The 23,922-nt window shown below is 42.0% G+C and overlaps 2 protein-coding genes and 1 long non-coding RNA gene across 3 annotated transcripts in view; all 3 read right to left on the bottom strand.

Annotated features, from left to right (window-relative positions):
- Nucleotides 1-2,124: 2,124 nt before the first annotated feature.
- lrrc58b (leucine rich repeat containing 58b) lies at nucleotides 2,125-12,116 on the bottom strand. Its single transcript, XM_080412609.1, has 4 exons — nucleotides 11,323-12,116; nucleotides 6,548-6,676; nucleotides 5,053-5,330; nucleotides 2,125-4,495 (listed from the first exon to the last, which is right to left on the bottom strand). Exons 1-4 carry the CDS (start codon nucleotides 11,790-11,792, stop codon nucleotides 4,302-4,304), a joined length of 1,071 nt encoding a protein of 356 aa, XP_080268735.1. The 5' UTR covers nucleotides 11,793-12,116; the 3' UTR covers nucleotides 2,125-4,301.
- A 1,373-nt stretch (nucleotides 12,117-13,489) lies between these two features.
- LOC308073614 overlaps nucleotides 13,490-23,922 on the bottom strand; it is a 98,121-nt gene continuing 87,688 nt past the window's right edge. The window contains exon 2 of the long non-coding RNA XR_013932015.1: nucleotides 13,490-13,827. This is a non-coding gene — a long non-coding RNA (uncharacterized lncRNA). The remainder of the gene's footprint in view (nucleotides 13,828-23,922) is intronic.
- Nucleotides 13,490-23,922, bottom strand: part of fstl1b (follistatin-like 1b) — a 23,433-nt gene continuing 13,000 nt past the window's right edge. Inside the window, exons 3-11 of the mRNA XM_080412617.1 lie at nucleotides 23,223-23,324; nucleotides 22,846-22,975; nucleotides 22,148-22,180; nucleotides 21,747-21,877; nucleotides 19,709-19,827; nucleotides 18,194-18,306; nucleotides 17,368-17,478; nucleotides 16,747-16,844; nucleotides 13,490-15,232 (exon numbers count right to left, since the gene is read on the bottom strand). Coding sequence (XP_080268743.1) covers nucleotides 15,191-15,232; nucleotides 16,747-16,844; nucleotides 17,368-17,478; nucleotides 18,194-18,306; nucleotides 19,709-19,827; nucleotides 21,747-21,877; nucleotides 22,148-22,180; nucleotides 22,846-22,975; nucleotides 23,223-23,324 — 879 coding nt within the window. The 3' untranslated portion in view covers nucleotides 13,490-15,190. The remainder of the gene's footprint in view (nucleotides 15,233-16,746; nucleotides 16,845-17,367; nucleotides 17,479-18,193; nucleotides 18,307-19,708; nucleotides 19,828-21,746; nucleotides 21,878-22,147; nucleotides 22,181-22,845; nucleotides 22,976-23,222; nucleotides 23,325-23,922) is intronic.

The following is a 23,922-nucleotide window of genomic DNA, read 5'->3' as shown; positions in this document are numbered from 1 at the left end:
ACCAGAGAAATATACTGTAATACAATAGTTGATGTTTAGTGTTTGTTAACTCCCCCCCCCCTACATGAATTAGTCCTGGCGAGCTTAGCAGCCTTACTTTGAACACAAGGCTTGATTGTTGCGAGGACGTCTGGAGTGTGTGCGGGCTAAGTTGAGCGAGTGAATGTGTAGCCTATTTGAAATTAATGGGGTCTGTGTGGGGTCTGGAATGCATGTTAACACATGCAGGCCATAATGTGAGCTGATATGGAGTGGTGTGGACGATTACCCTGACTGAGGTCGATAAGAAGCTTACTGTATATAAAAACACATTTCAAAGCTCTCTGCTATTTGATGCACTGCGGTCCTGCTGTATGTATTCTCCAAAACTGCAGTTTAGGATCAGAGAACTGTGCCCTCGTGAAATTCAGCATGCAAAAAGTCAGTCAAAACGTCCTTCAGATGGAATCCATATAGTGTTCAGATTGTATAGTGTATATATATATATATATATATATATATATATATATATATATATATATATATATTAAACAACAATATATATAACCACACATGCATGCACACACTTTGCAGTACCTTGTAAACAGCTGTAGGGGGTTCCTAGTTGTAGGGGGTTCCTAGTTGAAAGGCACAGCATCTACTGTATCTTACATTTCATATGTAGACTCAGCAGATAGATCCTTAATTCCAAGATTCTTTCTGTAGTTCAGTTTTGAAACTGCTGAGAGGTGAACTACTGTCCGAGTGTGATCTCCACGCGTGGCGTTTGACTCATTGCAACTGATGATGGGCCGCACCACTCTGTCTGTCAGTTCAACTCACTGCTGGCTCTATTTCATCATGGCCGCCTCATGCAGCTCAGGTTGCAGCTGACAGCATCCTCTTGCTCCGTCCTACAGAGCATATGTGCACATCCCTGCATACAAAAACTGCGGGTGTAACATAAGTCCATGCACACATGGTTGATGTAATATACAAGAGAGGACTTTAGAGAATCTACTGTTGGTAGAGGACTCCTTCCTGCGTGAGCATGTTGGTGTGTTCAAAGGAGCAAGAGAAAATAAAAAGAGGCACACAGCACACTGCAACAGACAGGAATACAGCTACATGGCCAAACAGACCATTGAACAAACAACCAAAACAACAAACAAAACGTTGGTCCATCAAAAGCACCGAGCCTTCAAAATACAGAGAAAGAGGGGGTAAAAGAGAGAGAGAAACATGCCAAGACAGGGAGGGAAGCTTTGAGGGGGGTAGAGAGAAAAGAAGAAGCTGTTAGTGCCCTTTGGCAGGTGATGTAAAGGGATTAACAGATTGAGAATGCACTCACCCTGGCATCTCTTAGTTCTGGGTTAAAGAACAGGTCTCTCACTATTGAGTCTGGGGACTGCAATCACCTTCATATGCAAATTAAACCTGGACATATTCAAAGTATAAAACAAAATGGTTGGATTGGCTTCTGTAGAAGCGCGCACACACACACACACACACACACACACCAGAATCTCCAGCAGCTGAGGTGTATCACACTAAGCATAAGCACTGTACAAACATGTAATCTTTGGGAAACATTAAAATGTACAACAATTCTGTAGCGTTGTTTAGGACAGTGGGTCTCAAACCTTTTCAGGCGGTGACCCCCAAAATAATCATATTTGAACAGGGGACCCTCCAAAATAATCATATTTGAACTGGGGACCCTCCAAAATAATCATATTTGAACTGGGGACCCCCCACCCCGACAAGCACTTGGAATTGTAGGAGTTGAGGCATAACATTTAGTGTGACTCGGTTCCACAGATAAATATTGTGAAAATAAGTTTCTCTTTCTTAGGTATTAAAAGGGTCCTTAAATTGTCACTTCACTGTCATCTGGGGACCCTCCCAAAATCATGTGGGGACCCTGACCCACAGGTTGAGAACCACTGGTTTAGGAATTAGCAGCGAAATTGACAGATGTGTGATGACCTAAGCTCCAAAGAGAGATAACACTGTCTAAATGCTGCTGTCCCTGACGAGGATAATCTCAAACCAACGGATACTTGTTTCTTCAGAATCATAAAACATTACATGGCAATGTTATTAAAGTTATTAAAATCAATCTTTTATTGTTATTATATACTGTACAGTCTAGATATATTAAATGAGTTGAAAAAGTACACAAAATTAATACATTCCAATATAATTGTCAGTATCTATTCAACAAACCACTTTCACAAAACATATTGCTGTGATGTTGGCATTAATAACATAGTGATATAGTTTTGTTACAACAGATTGCTTTGTTTTCACCTTGTGGTTAAGATTGTTAAAGCAAAAATCATAAAAAAAAGGCATAATGCATAGAATTAACTGTCACATTTCAGGGTGCAAATATCACATTTACGTGTATTTCTACTTGTTAGAAATCACTTTCATCAGTAAGGCACTTAGTAAGTACAAAAAAGCTCTACTATAGGTACTATTGTAACATAAAGGAGTATTTTCTATTATCTAAATTTAGGGCCCTCCATAAAGACCATCTGTGTTCTTCCTGTTCTACCAACTTGACACACACTGCCTGTGGGGTGGGGGGGCAGTGTCCCCATGTTCCCCCGGAACAATCACAAAAGCCTGAAGGCATGTGATCAGGAACAGAGGAAGCAGGAAAAAGCTGGAAAACTGAGAATCTTCCAATGGAAGTAAACAGGAGCTGTACGCCAATTTTCCTGAAAACGTGAGCATGAAAGATCAGACTCAATGTTTATGTCCAGGGAATCAAATATAAAGCAGAGGCCTGCACTCGATCAAATCCTTTACATTTTATAATTATTGGCAGACATATTTCAAAACAATCCATTCTAGACTAAAAAGGTTCCGAGTTGAGCATGGCTTATTCCGAAAAACGTGTCCACTGACATATAAGATGCAACTGATTTGATCTGGTCTATTCTGCAGGTCTCCGCTCTTCTTTTATTATGACCAATCGTTTTTGGAGAGCTGACGCATCACTTATAAGAAAAAACGGTGAAGATTGTGGCACGAAGTGAAGACTGGATCCAGAGAAAACACACAACCCTGAACAAACACTCAAGTGGCAAGCATTACGTTTTGTTCAGCTACAGTATGTATTGTGCTTCCACTGGGAATGGGGGTATTTAATGTACAATGGTCTAGCCTGGTCCTCTCCATTATACGCAGTTCCTGTGCACAGGTATAGAATTACACTCTATGGTTTACAAATGGAGAATACATTTGGCACCATAGACAACTTTCACATGATGATCTGAAATATTTGTCTATCAAGATAATCTGCATGACATAATCATTTTAGCTGAGATAAACACCAGTACATGGTTTATCAAGGGGCAGCCCAGCTGCACCAAAGTCCTAGTTTGGCCAGAGTTTTCTCTGATTAGAACAGAACTGATAGTGTAGAGGATGGCAGGAGTCTAAAAAGTTGTTTTCAGAGAGCATATTGTAGATCTTTACATATTTAACTCAAATCAGATTCCCTGCTTTATTAACTTTCACAAAAATAAATTGTCTCCACTCTCCACCCTCAGGAAATACCTAGTATTTGATGAACAGAGGAACCACCCACTGCGTTTTCAAGCTCTTGAGTTGCATTGTTGCACTTGCATTGTTTGTATCTGCATTATTTGTATCCTGTCTTTCTTCTCCCGTCCCTGGAAAAGGGAGATAATTCCGACAGCAAGTCAGCCTCACAGTTCCAGCCTCACAGTTCCAACCAAGAGTTTTGCTGCCCTCCCATGCTTGGCCATGAGGCCAACACCTTTTTGGGAATGAAGAGAGTCACAGAGCTCTAGAGCTGCTTTTGGGGATTTGGGAAACAAATTATTTCCCTCAGTCATGTTTCCTGAACAGAAGTGTAGTGAACGGCAGGAAAAAAAACACATTAAGTCACAGTATAGGACCCATTTTGTGTCTTTAGTGTGTGCACAGGGCTCATGTAAAGTCTAAGTTACACTTAGCTGCGCACCAGCGTGGCACACCAAAAATTGACGATCTACAAAGCTCACAATATGTCACAGCATGACACGTTGTGAGCTTGTAGATCTGTGGTTTGGTGTGCAACACCAGTACGCAACTTAGTATATGTCAGGCTTGATAATACTGTGTGCACACCGTGTATGTGCACCTGTATTTGTGTGTGTATGCGACTACGTGCGCACACGGTATGCCGACAGGCTGTTGATAGTCTCATTTCAGTTAATTTCTTCAGAAATGTCTGACCGAAACAAGAGATCGAAAGGACCGGCTGAAGTGATGCTAAGATGTGGAGGCACCTCAACCTCCTACTATCCCAGAAGCACCCTCTGTAGGCGGTCAGCGGGCACGCTACTGTCATCCTCCGACTCGGCGTCACTCTGGGGATTAGAGCTGCAGGGAGAGGTGCATTCTGGTGAACACAGGTAATGCATGAGGGGCAGCCGGTATTTCCCGCAGAAGTCCACAAACTTGATGTGCCGCACACAGGAGTCAAAGTAAACGCCTGCAGAGAGAGAGAGAAAGGGGAGGTATAAGTGGACGAATGATAACCAACACAATGGTGCATGATAGGGATCATTATGCAGTGCTCAACATTATAAACGGTGGTATCCGTCTATAAATGTGTGAAATCTGTGTGTGTGTGTGTGTGTGTGTGTGTGTGTGTGTGTGTGTGTGTGTGTGTGTGTGTGTGTGAGAGAGTGTATCTGTTCTTTGCGCATCTCAAGAATAGCCCAACTGGTTGACTTCAAACTCGGTGCACGTATTGCCGAGGACTCGAGGGAGTGCAGTGCATGTCAGTTGGATCAGTGGTTGTCCAGAACCGCCGAGCCAACTGATACGCCCATATGTAAATTCATGAAATCTCTGTGTGAGTGAGTGAGTGAGTGAGTGAGTGTATTTGTCCTTCACGCATCTCGAGAACCACCCAAACAATTAAAGTAAGTCGGTTGTATCGGCCGTTGTCCAGAACAAGTATAAAACAAGTATAAACATCACATGTCCATAAACAACCAGTAGCAGATTCCACCCATCCACTACCATAAATAAAACACATCTTACCGGCACACTTGGGGTTGGGGCATTTGCTGGCTAGGTCAAGGTAGTGCAGAAGGTGGGAGGGCAGTTCATGGGGGAAGTATGGGACATTTCGGCTTTTAATGGTACGGCCTGCCAGCTCCAGCAAAGACGGGGGGTCATAGGTCATGTCCTTGACGAAGCGCACCACCAGCGGGTTGCCACGAAGACTGAGCTCATGCAAGTGGACTAGGCTGAGGATCTCCCTGGGCAGGTAGGTCAGCAGGTTGTTATGGAGACTCAGGGAACGCAGCGAATGAAGCCTGAGAGATGGATAACTTTGTTATACATTGTATGTACAGTATATGTGTAATGAGTTAATGACAGTTCATGTGAGGTAAATAAGTGTATACAGGGTATCTGCACATTTCTTAAGTTACAATGTAATGACTTTTAAGACCTTTTTAATACCAATTGGACAAATTGTCGAATATTATGCAAGAAATAAGCAAACATTGGGGAAATAGCCGATCTAGTTCAGCCATTTTCACAATATTTATCTGTGGAACCGAGTCAAACTAAATGTAATGCCTACAATTCCATGTGCTTGTCAGGCTGGGGGGTCCCCAGTTCAAATATGATTTTTTTGGGGGGGGTTCACGGCCTGAAAAGTTTGGGAACCCTTGAGGTAGATAATGATGACTTTGAGGGAAAGAACTGATCTCACATTTATGGGGAGTTCCTTGAATCATTTAACCATGACTGTGAGGCTCTTGTGACTCAGCATATATGGGCTAACGTGTGCATAAGTGGGGAGATGTGTATTTGGCATGTTGTGAGAATTTCAACAAATTTACCAATACAAGCATGACATACAAGCTTACAACCGCCGCAGCGTTGTGGATGTGACCGTTGTGAGCTTGGAGGTTTGCTATTCTTGGCCGTTATCTGCACGCAACACCTTCAAGGGACAGAGCATAAACTAGGCTTGATGGGCTGCAGCTGCACGAGCAAGAGCAGGCTCTGGTGCCGTGATCATAAACCGCTCCCACCGGTCTGATGACAGCAACTGTAGGTGGAGTTTTGAGGACAACTGCTTTGAATTGCTATTAATGTTTACACACAACAGAAACCAAGGATTATATATTTCAAGAACGAGAGATCAGAGTAAAAAAACCTTTAAGCATTCTTCCTCCACACTGGGAGAAAAACTGCATCTGAAAGTTTGATGGTATGCATTTTTACATGCGAGTGCAGTGACCACTTTTCCATTGCATCTTATGAGCGGTGGGGTTCATTTGGTGCCGGCCTGCACGCGCATACTGGTTCTTATCAGTGTGACGTTGTCTGATAATGGCCTATCACCAATGTTTCAAATGCCAACATTGTGATATCAATTTTATAGACATCATGCAGTCCTAGTTGGCAGGATAATCCAACGAGCTTCTCCATTCTGGTTAGGTCTAGTGTAGCCACAAATTCCGCAATATGTTAATCACATTCGTTATGTGAAATGTTGATGGTCGTGTGTTGTGGCTACCTGGTGAGCTGTGGGGGAACACTTTGGATGCGATTGTCACACAGAACCAGGTAGCTGAGGTAGGGCAGGTTGGCCAACTCTGCCGGAACGTCCGTGATGAGGTTGCCACCCAGATACAGCAGCTCAAGACTACGAGAAAACAACAAAGGCGAGAGAGTAAGATATCAAGCACCTTGTATTGTAAAAGCAATACATGTAATAATGCTGTATATGTTATGTGTAGGGGCAAGATGAGTTCAGGGGTGTCAAAACATGGTTCCCCTCCCCTCAGCAATGCACGGTCCTTACAAGTTGTACCTTGTTGTAAGAAGGTGACTACCGTAATCAGGCTTTCCCACAATATAAAATACAATACCAAATGGTATTATTGAAGGGGAGAAATAATCAACCGAAATGAAGTCACAGAACTTTTTATTTTTTGTTTAGATGACAAAAAGCAATGGCTGAGCTTCTGAGCAAACTGCTTTCACAGGCAAGACACCAGAGAAACACTCTCTGAGCACATACCACACGGGGGTGTTACAGCATAGCATCTAGCCTGTGTGTGAATGCAAGCTGGTGGTGGTGGGCAGGTTCAATAGCTATGGGGGATACAGGACATCTGGGCACCTCGATGTAAAATTGGCTATTTTGTCCAAAATGTAAAAAAAATGTAATATTTGAAAAATTGTATGTTTTAAGTTATGTACAGTATACATGATGTGAACATGCGGTAAATCATTATTTACTTAATTAATACAGGCTTAATTGTATCCTTCAACTTCTTGTTTATGCCCCAAAATGGATATACAAGTTTTGTAGCAATTTGTAGCAATTGTAGAAATATTAGACCTGAATTGTCGACTGTTTAAGCATGTTCTAAACATGTATACTTTACAACATTTTCCAAATATTTTATTTCCAACATTTTGGAAAACATTGCCAATTTAACACTGAGGTGCCCACTCTTCCTTGGTGCCCACCTATCCTGTTACCACAATGGGTGAGCACTGGTGTGAACTGTGAACGTGTTCTAATCAGAGACCCAATGTTACAGTAGTAGCGAGCGAGAGAGAGAGAGCGCGAGAGAGAGCTAGGGATGGGTGACTGGATGGTGAGTGAAAGCAAGCTGTCAGCCTGTCTGCCTAGTGGAACTGATGACACAGCAACTGAGAGAGAGAGAGGATGCTATTATATTGTCCTTGGTGCCTGAGCAAGCCTGCTCTGTCCGGGGGAAAGGAGCCATTTAGGACCCTCTCAATGCCTTCGCCAGCAGAGAGGCACATAATTGTTCATGAGAGAGAGACACAGACAGACAGACAGACAGAGAGATACAGACAGGGAGAGGATGCTACTGATATGGTGTGATTGGTGTTCAAGTTATGTAGTTGGTTGAGTCCAAGCGAACTTGGTCCTGCAATGATGAGTCCATCTCAGGTGAAGTGACACTGAGAAAGGCCCTTATTGGACAATGACAATAAGACTCATGGAACACATACTAGAAAACGGTCCCAAAGACACCATCTAACTTCAAAGAATACTCAATAATCGCATAATCATAACCAAGAAGTTGCTATATACTGTGTAGGGGCAGTACATAAATACCTAAGCATTACGTGGGTAAGTGTTTATGGTTTTAAATGCCTCCTCTACAACTGAGGTGTGCCAAAATATTGATATATCGATGTATCGCGATACTCCCTCTCCCGATAAATAATCGATACACTGCCGGCAAATAGATATATTGCCATTTTATTTTATTTTTGTATTGTCCGTTGTGTTGCAGTATTATATGTAGTTGGAACTCTACTTAAATCTTGACTCTTAAACAGCATCAACAACAGTAATGCCCTTTAATTGTTGCACGTTTGAGTGCTCTAGCTGATGTGCTCTGATATTTAACAGTGATCTAAATCACCTTTGCTGACATTAACTGATCTGCTTCAGCTGCAGCTAGAGGTTAGTGTGACCTTACAGTATTTTGGCATACACAGTAAAACAACTAGCCTGGTAAACAGATGGAAGTAGGCTGTGAAACAAAATGTGTGTCGCAAGCTTCTTCCATTTGACGGAGTGAGGTTATAAAACAACAGTAAAACAGTAAAACAAAGAGAGAAACATAGAAACACGAATTGACCAAAACAAAAACATTATTAACTTCTTAACTTATTTACTTTTAAAAAATGTAATGAGTAAAAAAATAATTAAAAATGAACTTTTAATTCTGATGGCAGCTACAGTCAGTGTTTTACTGTTAGCAGGAGGCACTATGCATGCACAATTGTGTACATTGTACTAGTTCCGTCCGTTTGTCTTACAATAAGATTTCGGAATAAATGCATAATTCCAGATTTTTACCTTTTATGGGTATTCTTATTTTTCAGTTACCGATATCGTGATATATCGTTTATTACATTTCTTGCATTATATCGAGTATCACAGATATCGTGTATCGTGATATTATCGTCATAGTGGGCCAAATATCGCCAAAGTTATCGTATCGTGAGCTACCTGCGAAAATGGCCACCAATTGGATTAAAATGCTTTTTATTGAACAATACGGAAGATACGGGTACTCATGCGGGTAGAATTGTAACATCCCTGGCCATGGGGGAAGTATTTTATATTTGAAATCTGAACTTTTATGTATATGTATGGGCTGTAATGGAGAAAGTGCAAACACCAGGTTGAAGTTCAACGATGACTGCAGTCATGTTTCAGGGCTAGGTCGTGACCAGGCTTTTCTCTTCGCAGATGAGTAAAGGCTGGGAACGAGGCTAGGTGAACCCTTACCTTTCAAAAATCAAATTTAGTCACAGCTTAATTTTAAATTAAAAAAAATCACACCCAGTGTGAAGTGGGCGGTGTGGTCACAGTGGTCATCACAGTGATGGAAGAAGTGATGGAAGAAAAGTAATATTGTGGACCAACCATTGTACACCCCTAACTTAAAAAAAAACCATAAATGTGTTTTTTTTAAGTGCATAGTCCTATTTATAGGGCTATGCACATGTGTCATGTTTCACTAGCCAATCACAGTCCTGAATAGACTGTGATTGGCCAATCACGGTGCAGGGTTAGGGGGGTACAATGGTGGCCAATCACAGCGCAGGGTTGGGGGGGTGCAATGGGACCCCCTGTCCAAACCTCACATATAGGGGCGGTTTCACCGCCCAAAAAGCACAAAATCATACCCTGTGTGTCATCCTTGTTTTCAGACACATGGATGGATGAGGGTACAGAGGTATACATCCCACACAAGGTCAGGTCATTGTGACCTTGCTACTGCTAAAGACACGATGACGTTAAGATAAGGAGATAAATACGGTATTCTTTATCAGCTTACCCCACTCAAACAACCAGCCATAACCAGTTTCTTATCAGACTACACACACGTCACACATACACAAACTTGCATTGTTTGGATGTTTAGCTCAGCTGTTTTAGTGGTTGTTGGGAGCGTTCACCAGACCCAGTTCAAGATAAACAACTAATTTCCTGTGACGAGTATGTGTAGCAATAGTCCAGCACTGCCCCAGCTGACAAAGGCAAGCTGCTGCTATGACACACACATGTGGGGTAATGAATTACTTGGATTTACACTCAAAATGGTACACTGATACAGTTTGATACAGTTTTTTTTCCAGTGGATGTGGGGCCCAAAAGTCCCCTCATTGTCCCCCTCTTCATGTGTAGAAGTGCAAAGAAAAATGTATGATATAAATAAAGGAAATTCATAATTATATTATGCCCTTCCATAGGCTGCAGATGTGTTGTGCAACTATTTCTTTATATCCTAAAAGAAATTGGGAACATACTTGTTGCATCATTACAATGCATCGACCTGTCCAAGTCAAATTCCCTGTATGTGCAAAATATGCTCGAAATTGATCCCTGGAGTACAAGCAATAGGTGCACAGTAAAATAATCTGTTGTCCATTTGTAACTGAGAGTGTACAAATGCGAGTGGATTTTACTTTGTGGTGTTTGCAATGTCACTACAACCACCTGCTCTGCTGCTGTGGCTGATGCAACAGGCTGCTTTGGTGTTGCACCTTACCTTGATGTGGGTGCATCAATGTAGAAAGGTGTGTGTATCAGTGATGGAAGAAGTACTCACATATTTAAGTAAAAGTATCACTACAGCAATGTAGATATACCCTGTTACAACAGAAGTCCCATATTCAAAATGTGATTGAGTAAAAGTACAAAAGTATCAGCAGCATCAAAATACTTAAAGTATCAAAAGTAAAAGTACTGATTGTGCAGACTGCCCCAAGTTCAAAATGTATTAAAAGTCTTTTGAAAATAGACGATCTACAAGCTCACAATGCATCGCATCAAGACGCATTGTGAGCTTGTAGATCTGCTATTTTCAAGTAGTCAATAGTCGAAATATATTATAAGACTGAAGTGGTTTGTGTATGTTTTGTAATAATAATCCAAATCCACAAAGTAACTAGTATCTAAAGTTTTCATATAATTGTAGTGGAGTAAAAGTACAATATTTGACTCTGAGATGTAGTGGAGTAAAATTATTTTACTCCACTACATCTCAGAGTCAAATATTGTACTTATAACAAATTGTAAATACTCCAGTAAAGTCAAAATACTTCAAAACTGTATTTAAGTACAGCACTTGAGTAAATGTACTTAGTTACTTTACACCACTAGTGTGTGTGTGTGTGTGTGTGTGTGTGTGTGTGTGTGTGTGTGTGTGTGTGTGTGTGTGTGTGTGTGTGTGTGTGTGTGTGTGTGTCAATGTCAATGTTGTCGTGAGATCCCTCTGTGTGTACCTGGTCAGGTTCTCTATCTCCGCAGGTATGCTCTTCAGCCGGTTCCCACCGAGCGACAGCGACTGCAGCCGCCGCAGCTTGGTGCACTGCAGCGGGATCTCCTCGAACCGATTGCCGCTGAAGTTCAGCACCTCCAGCTGCATGGAGCCGAACTCCTTGGGCAGCGAGAACTCGTCGAAGCGGCAGTTCTTGGCCAGCAACGTCCTCAGCCTGCTCAGCCGCGTAATGTCCTCGCACATGACCGAGAGTCCGTTGTTGTTGCTGATGTCCAGGAACTCCAGGTTGGAGAAGATGCAGACCTGAGCGGGCAGGGCGGCCAGCCGGTTGTAGTTCAAGTAGAGCTGCCTGGCGTCCCTTTTCCTCTCCTCGCTGACACTGTCAACGCTGAAGTTAGTCAAACTCAGACGCGAAAAGTCCAGTACACCATTATTCCCCGGTCTTCGTTCTCCTGGCCCTTCGTGATCCTCCATTTTTTTTAAAGCAGTTTATTTATGGTAAACTTCAGGGCGACGCTGGTACAGGAATTTATTCTTCCAATGTTGTGGGTTAGAGACCACCAAAGAGTCTAAACTTCCAGCTCCCCGGAGGCTCGTTGGGTTTTAGATCAACATTCCTCTTCGTAAAGAAGACCAAAAGAAAGCAGGGAGCCGAAATGTCCATGTACTACATCTGCTTACTAATGGTGCATTTAATTTCATCGCGCTTCCAGATCTAGGTCAGTTATTCACACTTGGTCTAATTACAGTAACACTATGGAGTAATAGTGGAGAGAGAGCTGCTGTAGTTTATGCTAGAACCTGATTTCCATGAGAAAGAGTGGTGCCAGATCTTGCGAGAGAAACAAGCAACCAGGTCTATGAAAACAAGCCCAAAAGAAGCGGCCACATGAGCACTTTAAACATAATACATTGGCTATTTTCAAAAGAAAGTCTTGGAAAAAAAACCATTTTTAATATTTGTTTAAACCTTTTAACAACACAAATCTGGTATGGGGGTCCCTGGCACAAAATATGTTTAGATGGGGGGTGGGGGGGTCGGTGGACAAATACATATTCATTTTGGGGTGCTTGACATGACAATATTTGAGAACCTCTGGTTTAAACGACATTAGGAAACAATTAAGCCCAACTAAACAACTACACTTTAGAAACAAGCCCAATATTTACAAGCAACCTTACAGAAAAACAAGCCCAAAGTCGCTTATAATAAGCAGACATGGCAACACTGGTAAAGCCGTCCTATGGGGAAGTTTTCGTATTCTATGTTTCAGGGTTGGCTGCTGAGGCAGTGGCTCCGCCCTACTACAACCCGCTCATTGGCTAGTCACCCACTCCGTCATATGACTCCGCCCTACTACAACCCGCTCATTGGCTAGTCACCCACTCCGTCAAGTGCAACCAATCTGGGAACAGATTATGTGCAGCAAACTACACGATTTATTTACATTTTTTCTTCTACATTCTTGTGACAGGCCCAAATTGCAGCAATTAATTGCACGTTTATTTTATTGTATTATTATTTTATTTATTTTAGAACATTTATGGGTGATGATCAACTACACTGCATGGCTTCACATTGGTCTAATTCCCTTGTATATTATGCAATACCCCCCTTCTATTACATTATGCAAGAGATGCATTTTGACATGGATGCATGTAGAATGTGAAATACTGCAGAATTGTAGAGCTCCCACGGGATTCTCACTAGTCAGCACGAGATTATGCTGCTCCTTTGTATGGCTGGCGCCAGGGCTGTCCCCTCATTGTCCATTAATCGATTAATTGGTCGATTTGGTCCTAGTCAACCGATACTTGGTTAGTCAATTAGTCATACTTTATGCTTCCCCCCATGCACATCTCTCGTAAACTCTTACAGTTCATTGTTCTTCTTAACCGTATCAACCTGAAAAGGCTGGTTTCTGCATGACTGTATGTGGCAAACACAATTTATAAATCGATTAGTCGATACATTTCTATGACAATAGGTCGACTAATTACTTTTTTTTAACCATATGGTATTTGAAAGTCACTCTCAAATCAGACATTAAATGTATTTTAAAGGGGAAATAGAATTACATTTCAGATTATGCCTCACAATGTGTTGGTAGTAGTTAATAATTAGGTACATATGATAGGCTACAGGCCAGGAGAGAGATAATGGCAACACGTTGTAGTGGTTTATGGAGTTTATTGGCATACATACAGCATTCCGTCTTTGCACGTCTAGTAGAATGTAAAAGTCCTAGTTTGAACTATGCAACACTCACGCAAACACTTAACAAGGATAGAATCGAGTTTACTGCTTAACTTCTGCAAAGCATACTCATTCTTGCTATATCACATGTGGTATATTACTTGCAGGCAAAGGTAGACTTTTATAGTCGGCAGGTCTAAGGCACTGATTTTTATGAACATTTAAAAAAATGTAGACATGAGATTTGGAAAAAACACGTTACAAAATCCAAACTACTCTCATTTTCACACCCTAATAGCACACGCGCGCGTGCTCACACACACACACACACACACACACACACACACACACACACACACAATACACACACACACACTCTGTTAATTAATGCGCCTAAACTACTTTAAGCTGATAATGAGGCTAGTCCTTCTGTTAAGAGTGATTTTGAAAGCACAGGTATAGTGTTGTTGCTGGGTCCATGGTAATGCTTTACCTGGAGAGCTTTGTACATCATTCAAAACATTCTCTATCAATGCTAGGCTTTGGTTTCAGTTCTCTCCCTCCCATATTTCAGCTTATGTCTTGCCTTGGTGCAGTGATGCTACTCCACGTTCAGAAGGTGGACTGCTCAGATGTAGCCTGGTAAACCCTCCCTCCGGAAATCTCATTTAAATGAGATTTCCGGAGGGAGGGTTTACCAGGCTAGCTCAGATGACCATTGCTCAAAAAAGTTCCAAGACACAGCCCATTTGTCAAAAATGTTTTCAGTTAAAAGCACCAGAGGGATCTGAGAGAGTAACATGGGAGCAATGGTGATTCCCATCTCAAGCACATTAACACATCAAATTGTTGCCAGAGGCAAACAAATTGCAGCAAAAAAATAAAATAATAATAATAATAATAATAATACAAAATAAAATGAAGATTGCATCTAGGCATAAAAGCCTGGAAAATAGACGAGAGAGACAGAGATCGAGAGGTGCATAATAGCAGTTCGAAAAACCAACCAAAGTTGAGTATCTGTAACATCCCACCAGCCCAACCACCAGTTCAACAGACATGCCAACTCTAAAGCCTAATTTATTGTATACCTCATCGTACAACAGTGTCACTCGCCAAAAATAACAGATTTCCAGTTATTTCAGTTACAGAAAATGTTATAGTCGGCGAGCGACAGTTCCATTCAACGAGAATACATTTGTCTCGAGGAACACTTCCCTGAACCCGTGTCAGGTTCATCCTCTTCTCTTTGTTCTCTGACACCTCTCTTATCTCCACAAGTCCCCCTTCTGTCTATTTAAGAACTTGTCTTTTACAGTGATTTTAATTGTTTCAATCTGTAACCACTCACCATCTTTTTTTTTCATATTATATACTGTAAAAACATAAGGATTGTAGAAAAAAGATTTGCCCCATTCCTAGTGCAGGGGTCCAGTAATACAATCAAACAGTGTGACAGTACTGAACACAAGGGAGTCCTATAATAATACTATTTCATAGCCCCTGATTCTAACAAATATCAAGACAAAGACATAAACACAGTAAAACAAAAAAGATATTAACATAAAGAAAAACATGAATAAGTCAGTTCAGTAACAAGTAACACCACAGGGCCTCAAGGTGACTCAAGTATGGAGGAAGGGTGATGGCGTCCTCTCCTTCATTGTTTCTTCATTTAGGCCTCTTTTGTGCTGGCTTTCATCTTCTCAACTGTTTCCTGTTTGTGCAAAGAACAATAACAACAAACTCAGCAACTGATTAGCAAGTGGGATATGGTAAATGATCATTAGCAGCACACATACTGTACAGTATGTATTTGTATGAGCTTTTTAAATCCCTGAGAACAATATGTCAAGCTTTTCCCATTATAAGCTATAGTCTGAATTTCTGTAAATTAACCACGAGAACTCGTCCCTAAGAAACTTCTAATTTTAGAATATTGCTAAACATTTTCACCTGTAATACATGCCCAAAATAGGGACACCAGGTTTAAAGTGGTTATATGTTGAGGGTGCATTGTTTTTGTTTACAATGGCATCATGAGCTGCCTCACTCACTGGAGTGCATAGTACATGACCTCGCTGACTCGTACATGGCCTTGCGCCAGAGTTACAGCGAGGTGTATCATGTGAGCATTGCGCACGCACGCACGCACACGCGAGCACACACACACACACACACACACACACACACAGCCGTACACACACACACACAGCCGTACACACACACACACACACACACACACACACACACACACACACACACACACACACACACACACACACAGCCGTACACACACACACACACAGCCGTACACCACACAAAAATACTGAGTCAGATGCTTTGCTAAGATGACAAAGCATAAGAGCTTACCTAGAGAGGTTCTAGAACTTCAAACTTCTTGAATATACTTGTTTCTATGTAGGGGTTCTAGATCTATGCTGTCTGTGTGTGGAGAGGTTCTTGGATTTTTCCTTTCTGACTGAACAAAAGCCTCACCGCTAAAGCACAATATTTGTATACCCTCATTTCCCAGTTTATTTTGGACGCCCACAGACCATTTCCCTTTATGAGTTTGATTTGAATCATTTATATATTTGTATTATATCAAAAATAGCAAGTTTGCTATATTTCAAATCTTTTAAAGGATAATTTCCTCACTTCAGGCAAGGGTTGTAAACTATAAAAAAATACTCAGACTCACTGCGGCTGTTGGATTAACACAAAATATGAGTCAAATAAAGGTTCATAGAAATGAAAACTTGAATAATGTTCTTCTGGTTGGGTCCTTTGACACTAACGATCATTGTTTGGGAACCTGTTTGGGAATCTAAATAATAATAAAAACAAATTCACATAATTGATTATAGCATTTAATAAAGCGTCAAATTGGTTGAAATCCAGTACGTGGTGGGTATTTCATTACTTTGTGAAGTTCTAGAATGATTATTGTTTGTCTGGAGAGGTGCTAGGCACAATCTCTGACTGTGGAGCATGTTCATGATTATGCTCTTTCAGTCTGGGACCGTTCTAACATGACTCAGTTCAGGAATGCCATGTGGCAGATTCCAGTGTGACCAGCAGGCTCTCTGTCAGCAGTGACCTTTGACCTTTGAATGTAACTTACAAATGTGACCACATGGACGCATTTGGTTACATTTGTAACACTCTCCTCTTACAAATGGATAAAGCAACGCTGAGGATTTTACCGTGCAGTAAAGCCAGACTGACCTGGTGCTTGTTGAGTTCGGCCACACGGAGGGTCCACTCCTCCTCCGTCATCTCCGCCCCAGCGTCGGCAGACTCGTCATCCACCACCGCTGTCTTGTCTGGACACAAAACAACATAAAGGAGGCGGAGGTTGTTGATGTTATTTGTGTACGTTAAATGGACGATAAACAACAATGACAGTCGTCACGTGCACATACTGTATTGCTATAGCCAGGGTTACATTTCTGGAAAAGACATAAAACAGAGAGGGTGACATTTTCTTAACCTCTTAGGCTTTATATAATTATTTGTCTGCAATGTGAGCTTATACATCGCAATTTTAAAATCAAAACCTTTTAGTTTTTTGACAAATTTGCCCAAAGTAGGGACATCAGGTTTAATGTGGTTATCGTTTTTAAATAAAATTGCTAAACTGTGATATTATCAAACACTAATATCAAATATATAAGACAGATTTCCCAAAAGGAAATGCATGAATGTATTTAATTCAGTTTGACCAGAAGCAGGGATAAAACATAAAAATGAATGATCAGTTCAGGGATATCAAAAGCAGAGGGATGGATTTCCCCCCATTCGCCCCAGCAAATCGAGCCCTGTGTGCACGTGTTGTTGTAGCCTTACCGCTGCAGGTCATAGCGGTGCAGACCCAGTTGCCGCACGCACACACACAGCGGTTACATTCCACCTGGGTCTCAGCCCCATCCTCGTATGTCTCATCCTCCAGGGCACACTCTGCAGAGAAACGCACACGCACGCACGCACACACACACACACACACACACACACACACACACACACACACACACACACACACCGCACAATGAGACAAGATATCGGATAATCATAAATCATAGTAATCATTTACAGAAACAACATAACACAAAAGTCTTTACTTATATCTACAGTATTCCCAAAGATAACTTTCCATGATTATTCAATGACATAAATACAATTGATTGTGAACGAGGTCTTTTAACTTTTCAAGGAAAAAATGTATGTATGTGAAACTAGTTTTTGTTTCTGTGTGCATCTGTGTAAGAATGTGTGGGTGTTTGTGTGCCTGAGAGTTTCTATGTTTATTAGTCCTTGGCTCTGCAGAGGCCCATGGATTCAGTGTTCTGTGATGAATGTTTTTTGCTGTCCCAGAGCCAAAACTCCTTTTCCTGTGAACTTTCCCCCAGATATCTGAAATTCCCTGGAACTGGACTGGCAGATTGAAGCAGACAGCACCAACGCAAACTGCTACATGTTGCGTTGTTGGGCAGTAGTATCATCAACTTGGATAGTGTTGGATACATGTTAAAGTTTTGTTTTTAACATCTCTAAGAAAGGTTATTCTGAAAATTACTGTTTTTTTTTCAAGCATGTTGTCTGAAATTGCTGCCAGTGCGCCTTTTTTATGAAGCATTTCTACAACTGAAGTAGTGGGAAGCAATCTGGAACTCACTCTTCTCTGGGGGATTAAAGCCAGGCTTCAGGCAGTTGAGGAACTCATCAAAGCTCAGCTTCCAGTCGGCATTGTCGTCAGAGAGCTCAATAAGGGCATCCACACACAGGCTCCTGGGAAGCAGATACATACACATGCATGAACGCGTGCATACACACACGGGCGCACACGCACACACACACACACACACACACACACACATACACACACACACACACACACACACACACACACACACACACACAAACAAACAAACAGGACTCAGGTTAATTATGGAAGGAATCAATATACCGGTACTTTAACTTTACTCTGATATAATGCTATGCTAGTATGCCATAATGAGCAATGGGTGTTGGTGCTCTGCTATTACATTAGCATAAGCTCACAGGAGGGGGGCTGAATATTGTCTGTTTTATAACACAAGCCTCGTCTATCTTTCAATTCCAGGAATCTCTGTATGTATGTGTATACAGGACAGACAGACTGACAAGTATATATTTGTCTGTCTGTCTGTCTGTCCTTCACATATCTTGAAAACCCTTCATCCGATCAAGTTCACACATGGCAGGGATATTCCTGTGGACCGAAAGAAGTGCAGTGTCGAGTGTGAAGTTGATTGGATGAGCGGTACTACAGAACCGGCCGGCTCTGAACGGGCACGAGTTCCGTACAGCGGCCACATCCCAAATGGCCGGGCTCTGCACAAGTATCTACAAAGTAATAGAACGCAGTATACAGTGCGTGGTTCTATCATGTACAACGCAGATGTTTCCGCTAGTGAGGGTTCCCACAGGGAGCACCCAGTGCAGTTTACACTGATCAAATCAGGGTTCAGTAACAGACAGAACAGGTCCTGAAATAGCAACAGTAGTCCAAGGACAGGACACCACAGCGACATACATGTGATACGTGTATAACATGCCAGAAGGCAATGTTCCCACATAGTTTAACCACTTTCAATCTGGTGTACCTTTTTTTGGTCATTATAGGCGAACAATTTCAAAAATGTTAAAGAACGTGAAACAATAGTGAATCTGCAAGGTCACAATGCGTTGAGAAATGACGCATTGTGAGCTTGTAGATCAGCTATTTTCACAGTTCGTCTTACAATGAAGTACGTGGTTAAATGGAAGAGGTTTACAGTAAGAAAACACCAAAACACAAAAGAAAAGCAGTCTCTCTACTGTGCACTGATTCACCCAGGAACAAACTTGCACTCGCACCAAAACAAACGCATGAAGACAAAGTCCCCTCTGGCGTGATCAAGGGGCTGCGGGATTATACCAGTCGTTTCAATTTGTTTATTTCATTGGCCCACTTTGCTATTGGAGCCACATCAAAAAGAAGACCCCTGTGATCTTAAAAGCGGCTGAAGGTACAGACAGACAGACAGACAGACAGACAGACAGACAGACAGACAGACAGACAGACAGACAGACAGACAGACAGACAGACAGACAGACAGACAGACAGACAGACAGACAGACAGACAGACAGACAGACAGACACACTAACCTGAGCAGCTTGTTGCTCTCCTGGTCTGCATAGGACTGCATGTCCACAGCTGAATCATTGTGCTGAATGAACTTGAGAAGCTCTGAGGAGTCCAGCTGGGAGTCACCACTGTCGTAATTCTGCAGAAACATAGGCATGGTCAGTCTCATACTGTATATACTTATTCATTGAATCCATATGAATGGTGAGTATAATACTGCCGAAGTAGTTCGGCCTATGTGTCCAAGTATCCCGCTAGTCGCTTATCAATGCCAGCTGAGCAGCCATTAACTGAATGAAGCTGAATTCCCCCTGAGGCATTAACAATGTATTTTAGTAACATAGTCAAATATATTGTACCAAATAATGTATTCTCTATAACATTGACCCCTGCCCAAGAGGGCCAGGTTGTCTGGAACAAAAAGGTATAAAAACTGACAGAAATGTATTAATTCATTTCAATTAATATTTCAAATATTACATGGAGGCATATTGCCTGGAAATATCAGGAAATGTCAAATGTCGACATTTAACCCAAAAATATTGTGATGAAATGTGTTGTTGTATCTCCCTGAATGATGAGACTGACCTTGACCAATGAAACTTTCGCCTGTTTCATGAAATCATCGTGCTAGAAATCCATCATTTCCAAACCCATATCTGAACAGCACCCATCCCTTCACTCACATACCATAGTCTCTTCTATATATTCTCTTCTATTCTATCTTATCAGCACAGCTGAGAATTCCCATCCTAGATTACATTACGTGCATGTATATACTGTATATATTGCATTTGGCTCTGCACTGTATAGAGGATCCTCAATGTATAATAAAAATTTGTGGCAGATAAGACATTGCATTCATGACTTGTGGCATTCGTTGCAAAACGGGCCCTTTACCCGCAAAGTTTGAAGACAATCATAGCCAATTGGAATGGAATATGAAAAATCTGCAAATTGTCATGCTGATCGGTGCAGCGGTGTCTGAGATTAGTTGCTCACAGACAGACTCACAGGGGCGAAAGCATAATCCCGAAAGGGCCTGGCGGCGATAACAACAGTATAGCTACACAAGTTGCCATGGTGATCATCTCTTAAGTGATTTCAAAGGTCGCTGAGAGAAAAACTGAAATCCTTTGAATACCAGTGTTTGGCCAAGGCATTTCATCTTTTGTTTCATGTGCATCTGTTTGAAAATGGTTGAGCTGTAGAATGAAACGGCAATTAATTAATTATATCTATGCAATATAAAAGCCATCAACAATGCAATACACCAACATTCAGCAACAATGCGGTGATACATGGCGTTTGGATTCAAGGAGCTGTTGCTTGGTAACCTATAGGCTCTGTAATCTTCTCCCTGGTAAGGGCCTCTGGCCTGGTATGGCAGCAGAGGTGCTGGAGCTTTCAGACAACAATGAACCCAATATAATTTAATGTTCGTCTACAGACCGGATTCACCAGACACGTTAAAATGGTGAAGAGAGAACCGACATGAATTCTCTCTTAAAAAATGTACACCTTGTTATTTAAAATAGGGAGGATGCTACTGTGTAATATGTGGATCAAAACACATATCCGTTCTGTCCCTTTAAGGCCCTTCCTGTCAGCGGGTAGGAGAATGGAAGGTGTCCTACCCTGCAGGAGAGGTGACCTTCATTAAGCTGAATTATGACCACCGGCTGACATGCTTGAAAAGGTCATGACACGAATGGTTTGGACACAGCTTTGATTGCTTACCTTTGCGCAGTGGGGGACCGAAAGGGGGGTGTAAAGAGGTTTTGAAGTGGACACATTAGGAAGCTCGTTAACTGAACAATGATGTCAAGCTAAGTGGTGTGCTGTGTAGAACACTGGACACGTGGTACAGGAAGAGCGAATTGAAGAAGTGTGTGCCAAGATTACCCGAAGTCCAGGCTTGACTCTTAACAATGAGAGTGATCATCACTCTTATTGTTTAGAGTCCTTGAATTCTGATTTGTTATCAGTTATGTGGCAAGTTTGGTCTTACAAAAGAAACAACAACAACACCACAGAAACAAATACAGTGCAGCCCACCTTGAAGTATTTGAGCAGGATGTCAGTGAAGTTGGATCCCTTGACAAACCAGCCGTCTGGGACCACCTCGGTCTGCAGCCACTGGATCACACGGCTCCTCAGCTCGTTACGGTCGGCAACGTAGCACACCACTGGAAGATGAAAAAAAACATCCATATATTCTTTAAATCATCAGATAGGCAGGAAGCATAAAACGCTATCTGATATGTGGTACCTATCTTCATATCTGTTTCAGGGTTCACACATTGTCAACCCTGATGAATTGTCTTACACACACGCGCACGCACACACACACACACACACACACACACACACACACACACACACACACACACACACACACACACACACACACACACACACACACACACACACACACACACACACACACAATCACTCACCTGGGCTGGCAGCTGCCTGCTCTGTTTTCTTCTCTGCACGTGAGGAAAAGACAAAACAGAGAGAGAGATGCAGATGCAAAAGGTCAACAAACTGTTTTTTTTTTGAGAGAGAGAAAATCACTAGAATTGAACCCTCTCAACTCAACCCTATGTGTAGCGTGGCTGTCACTGAGCACTTGGCCAAAGGTCTGAACCCGAGGATAACACATAATGATGTAACTTTTGTCCCCAGATACCTTCTTTCCACCGGTCTGATCAATGTTCAGGGCAGCAGAGGCCTGTCAAAAGCAGTGAAAGTTCACTTGAGATAAAGCCGCGCTAATAATAGATGCACTAATGGGTACGAGGAGGTGACAATGTAATCGCAGGTAGGCTGCAGAGACCAACCGGCTGATTAAGATCAGAGATTGCTATATTGTTCAGTCTGGATACTTAAGTCAACCAAGAGTGGGGTGGGGGTGGGGGATTTGTTGGTGACATCAGGTCGACAGTGGCATGTCATATCAGTACTGAGAATATATGCCAGGTCAGAGATCAGACGTGGATTAAGTCTAGACCTGAGAGAGAGCTGATGTTTAATTTATACTATGTCTTACACTGGCATCACGTGCCGAACATAGCAGATCTACAAGCTCACAACGCCTCACACCGCGACACAAATCTGGCAAATCTGGAGACAGTGTAATTGTGGCTTGTACCCTGGCAGTGTCCATCGTGGGCCACCTGTATCTTGAGACCGGTCAGACAGGCATCTCTGTGGAGCTCACAGTGGTTCCTGTAGGTTTTAGCATTGCTGCCGCAGACAGATCTCTTGTGGGGCTTACAGCTCTGGAGAGAAAGAGAGACAAATGTTGTAGATCTGCTATCTTTGCCAAATGTTTTCTTATTTTCGCCAAATATTTGCCTATTATGGCATAATAGGGACACTGGTTCATGTGGTTCAGTAAATGTCTGAAAAACTTCTTGATTGACTTGAGTGATTTGATTACATTACATTTCATTCTTTAAGAAATGGAGACAACAACAGTAAACAATGGATGTTCACAAAATGTGGAGTTACTCGAACAGAACTTACCTCTATGCACAGACAACTGGGCTCTCCCTTCTCGTTGACAGCACATTCTCTGCCTGCACCACAGAACACATTGGCGCATACTTTGCTCTTACTCTGAACCTCCTGGGGGAGAGACAGAGAGAGAAAGAGGGGGGGAGAGAGAGGGAAAGAGAGAGCATTAGCGCCATGGAAGGAATATGTGCAATGCATATACAGGCTTTGTACACAGAGGGGTGCTGTTACACCGCAATGAAATGGTTATTATGAGAGAGTTACATTTGACAAAGTTACATTCCTGTCACTGAGGGTGGTGCTGTGGCAAGAAATCACTCAAGACACACACACACACACACACACACACACACACACACACGCGCGCACACGCACACACGCACACGCACACGCACACGCACACGCACACGCACACGCACATGCAAGGACACATTAAAATCCTCACTGTTAATGTATCCATTTGTAACTCCATCTCCGAGTGTACAAATGTATCACACCCACACACACACACACACACACACACACACACACACACACACACACACACACACACACACACACACACACACGCATTAACGAATAGTGATTTATGGTATTCGAATTATTCGACCCAAAAGTATTCGAATAGTCGATTATTCGGTTTGATTATAAAAAAATAAAAAAATAAATTTTTTTTTTCAATGGCATTGATGACTAGACTCAAGGAATG

This window comes from Gymnoscopelus braueri (genome assembly GCF_963280865.1).
Source record: "Gymnoscopelus braueri genome assembly, chromosome: 18".
NCBI classification, from domain to species: domain Eukaryota; kingdom Metazoa; phylum Chordata; class Actinopteri; order Myctophiformes; family Myctophidae; genus Gymnoscopelus; species Gymnoscopelus braueri.
The sequence above is the reverse complement of the archived record's forward strand: the minus strand, read 5'-3'. Positions and strand labels throughout refer to the sequence as shown.

Coding starts and splice junctions, on each gene's coding strand:
- lrrc58b (XM_080412609.1), bottom strand. CDS start 11,792: ATGGAGGATCACGAAGGGCCAGGAGAACGAAGACCGGGGAATAATGGT. Junction 6,677..11,322: donor GAGATAGAGAACCTGACCAG/GTACACACAGAG, acceptor GTTTTCTCGTAG/TCTTGAGCTGCTGTATCTGG. Junction 4,496..5,052: donor CCCCAACCCCAAGTGTGCCG/GTAAGATGTGTT, acceptor CTCTCTCTGCAG/GCGTTTACTTTGACTCCTGT.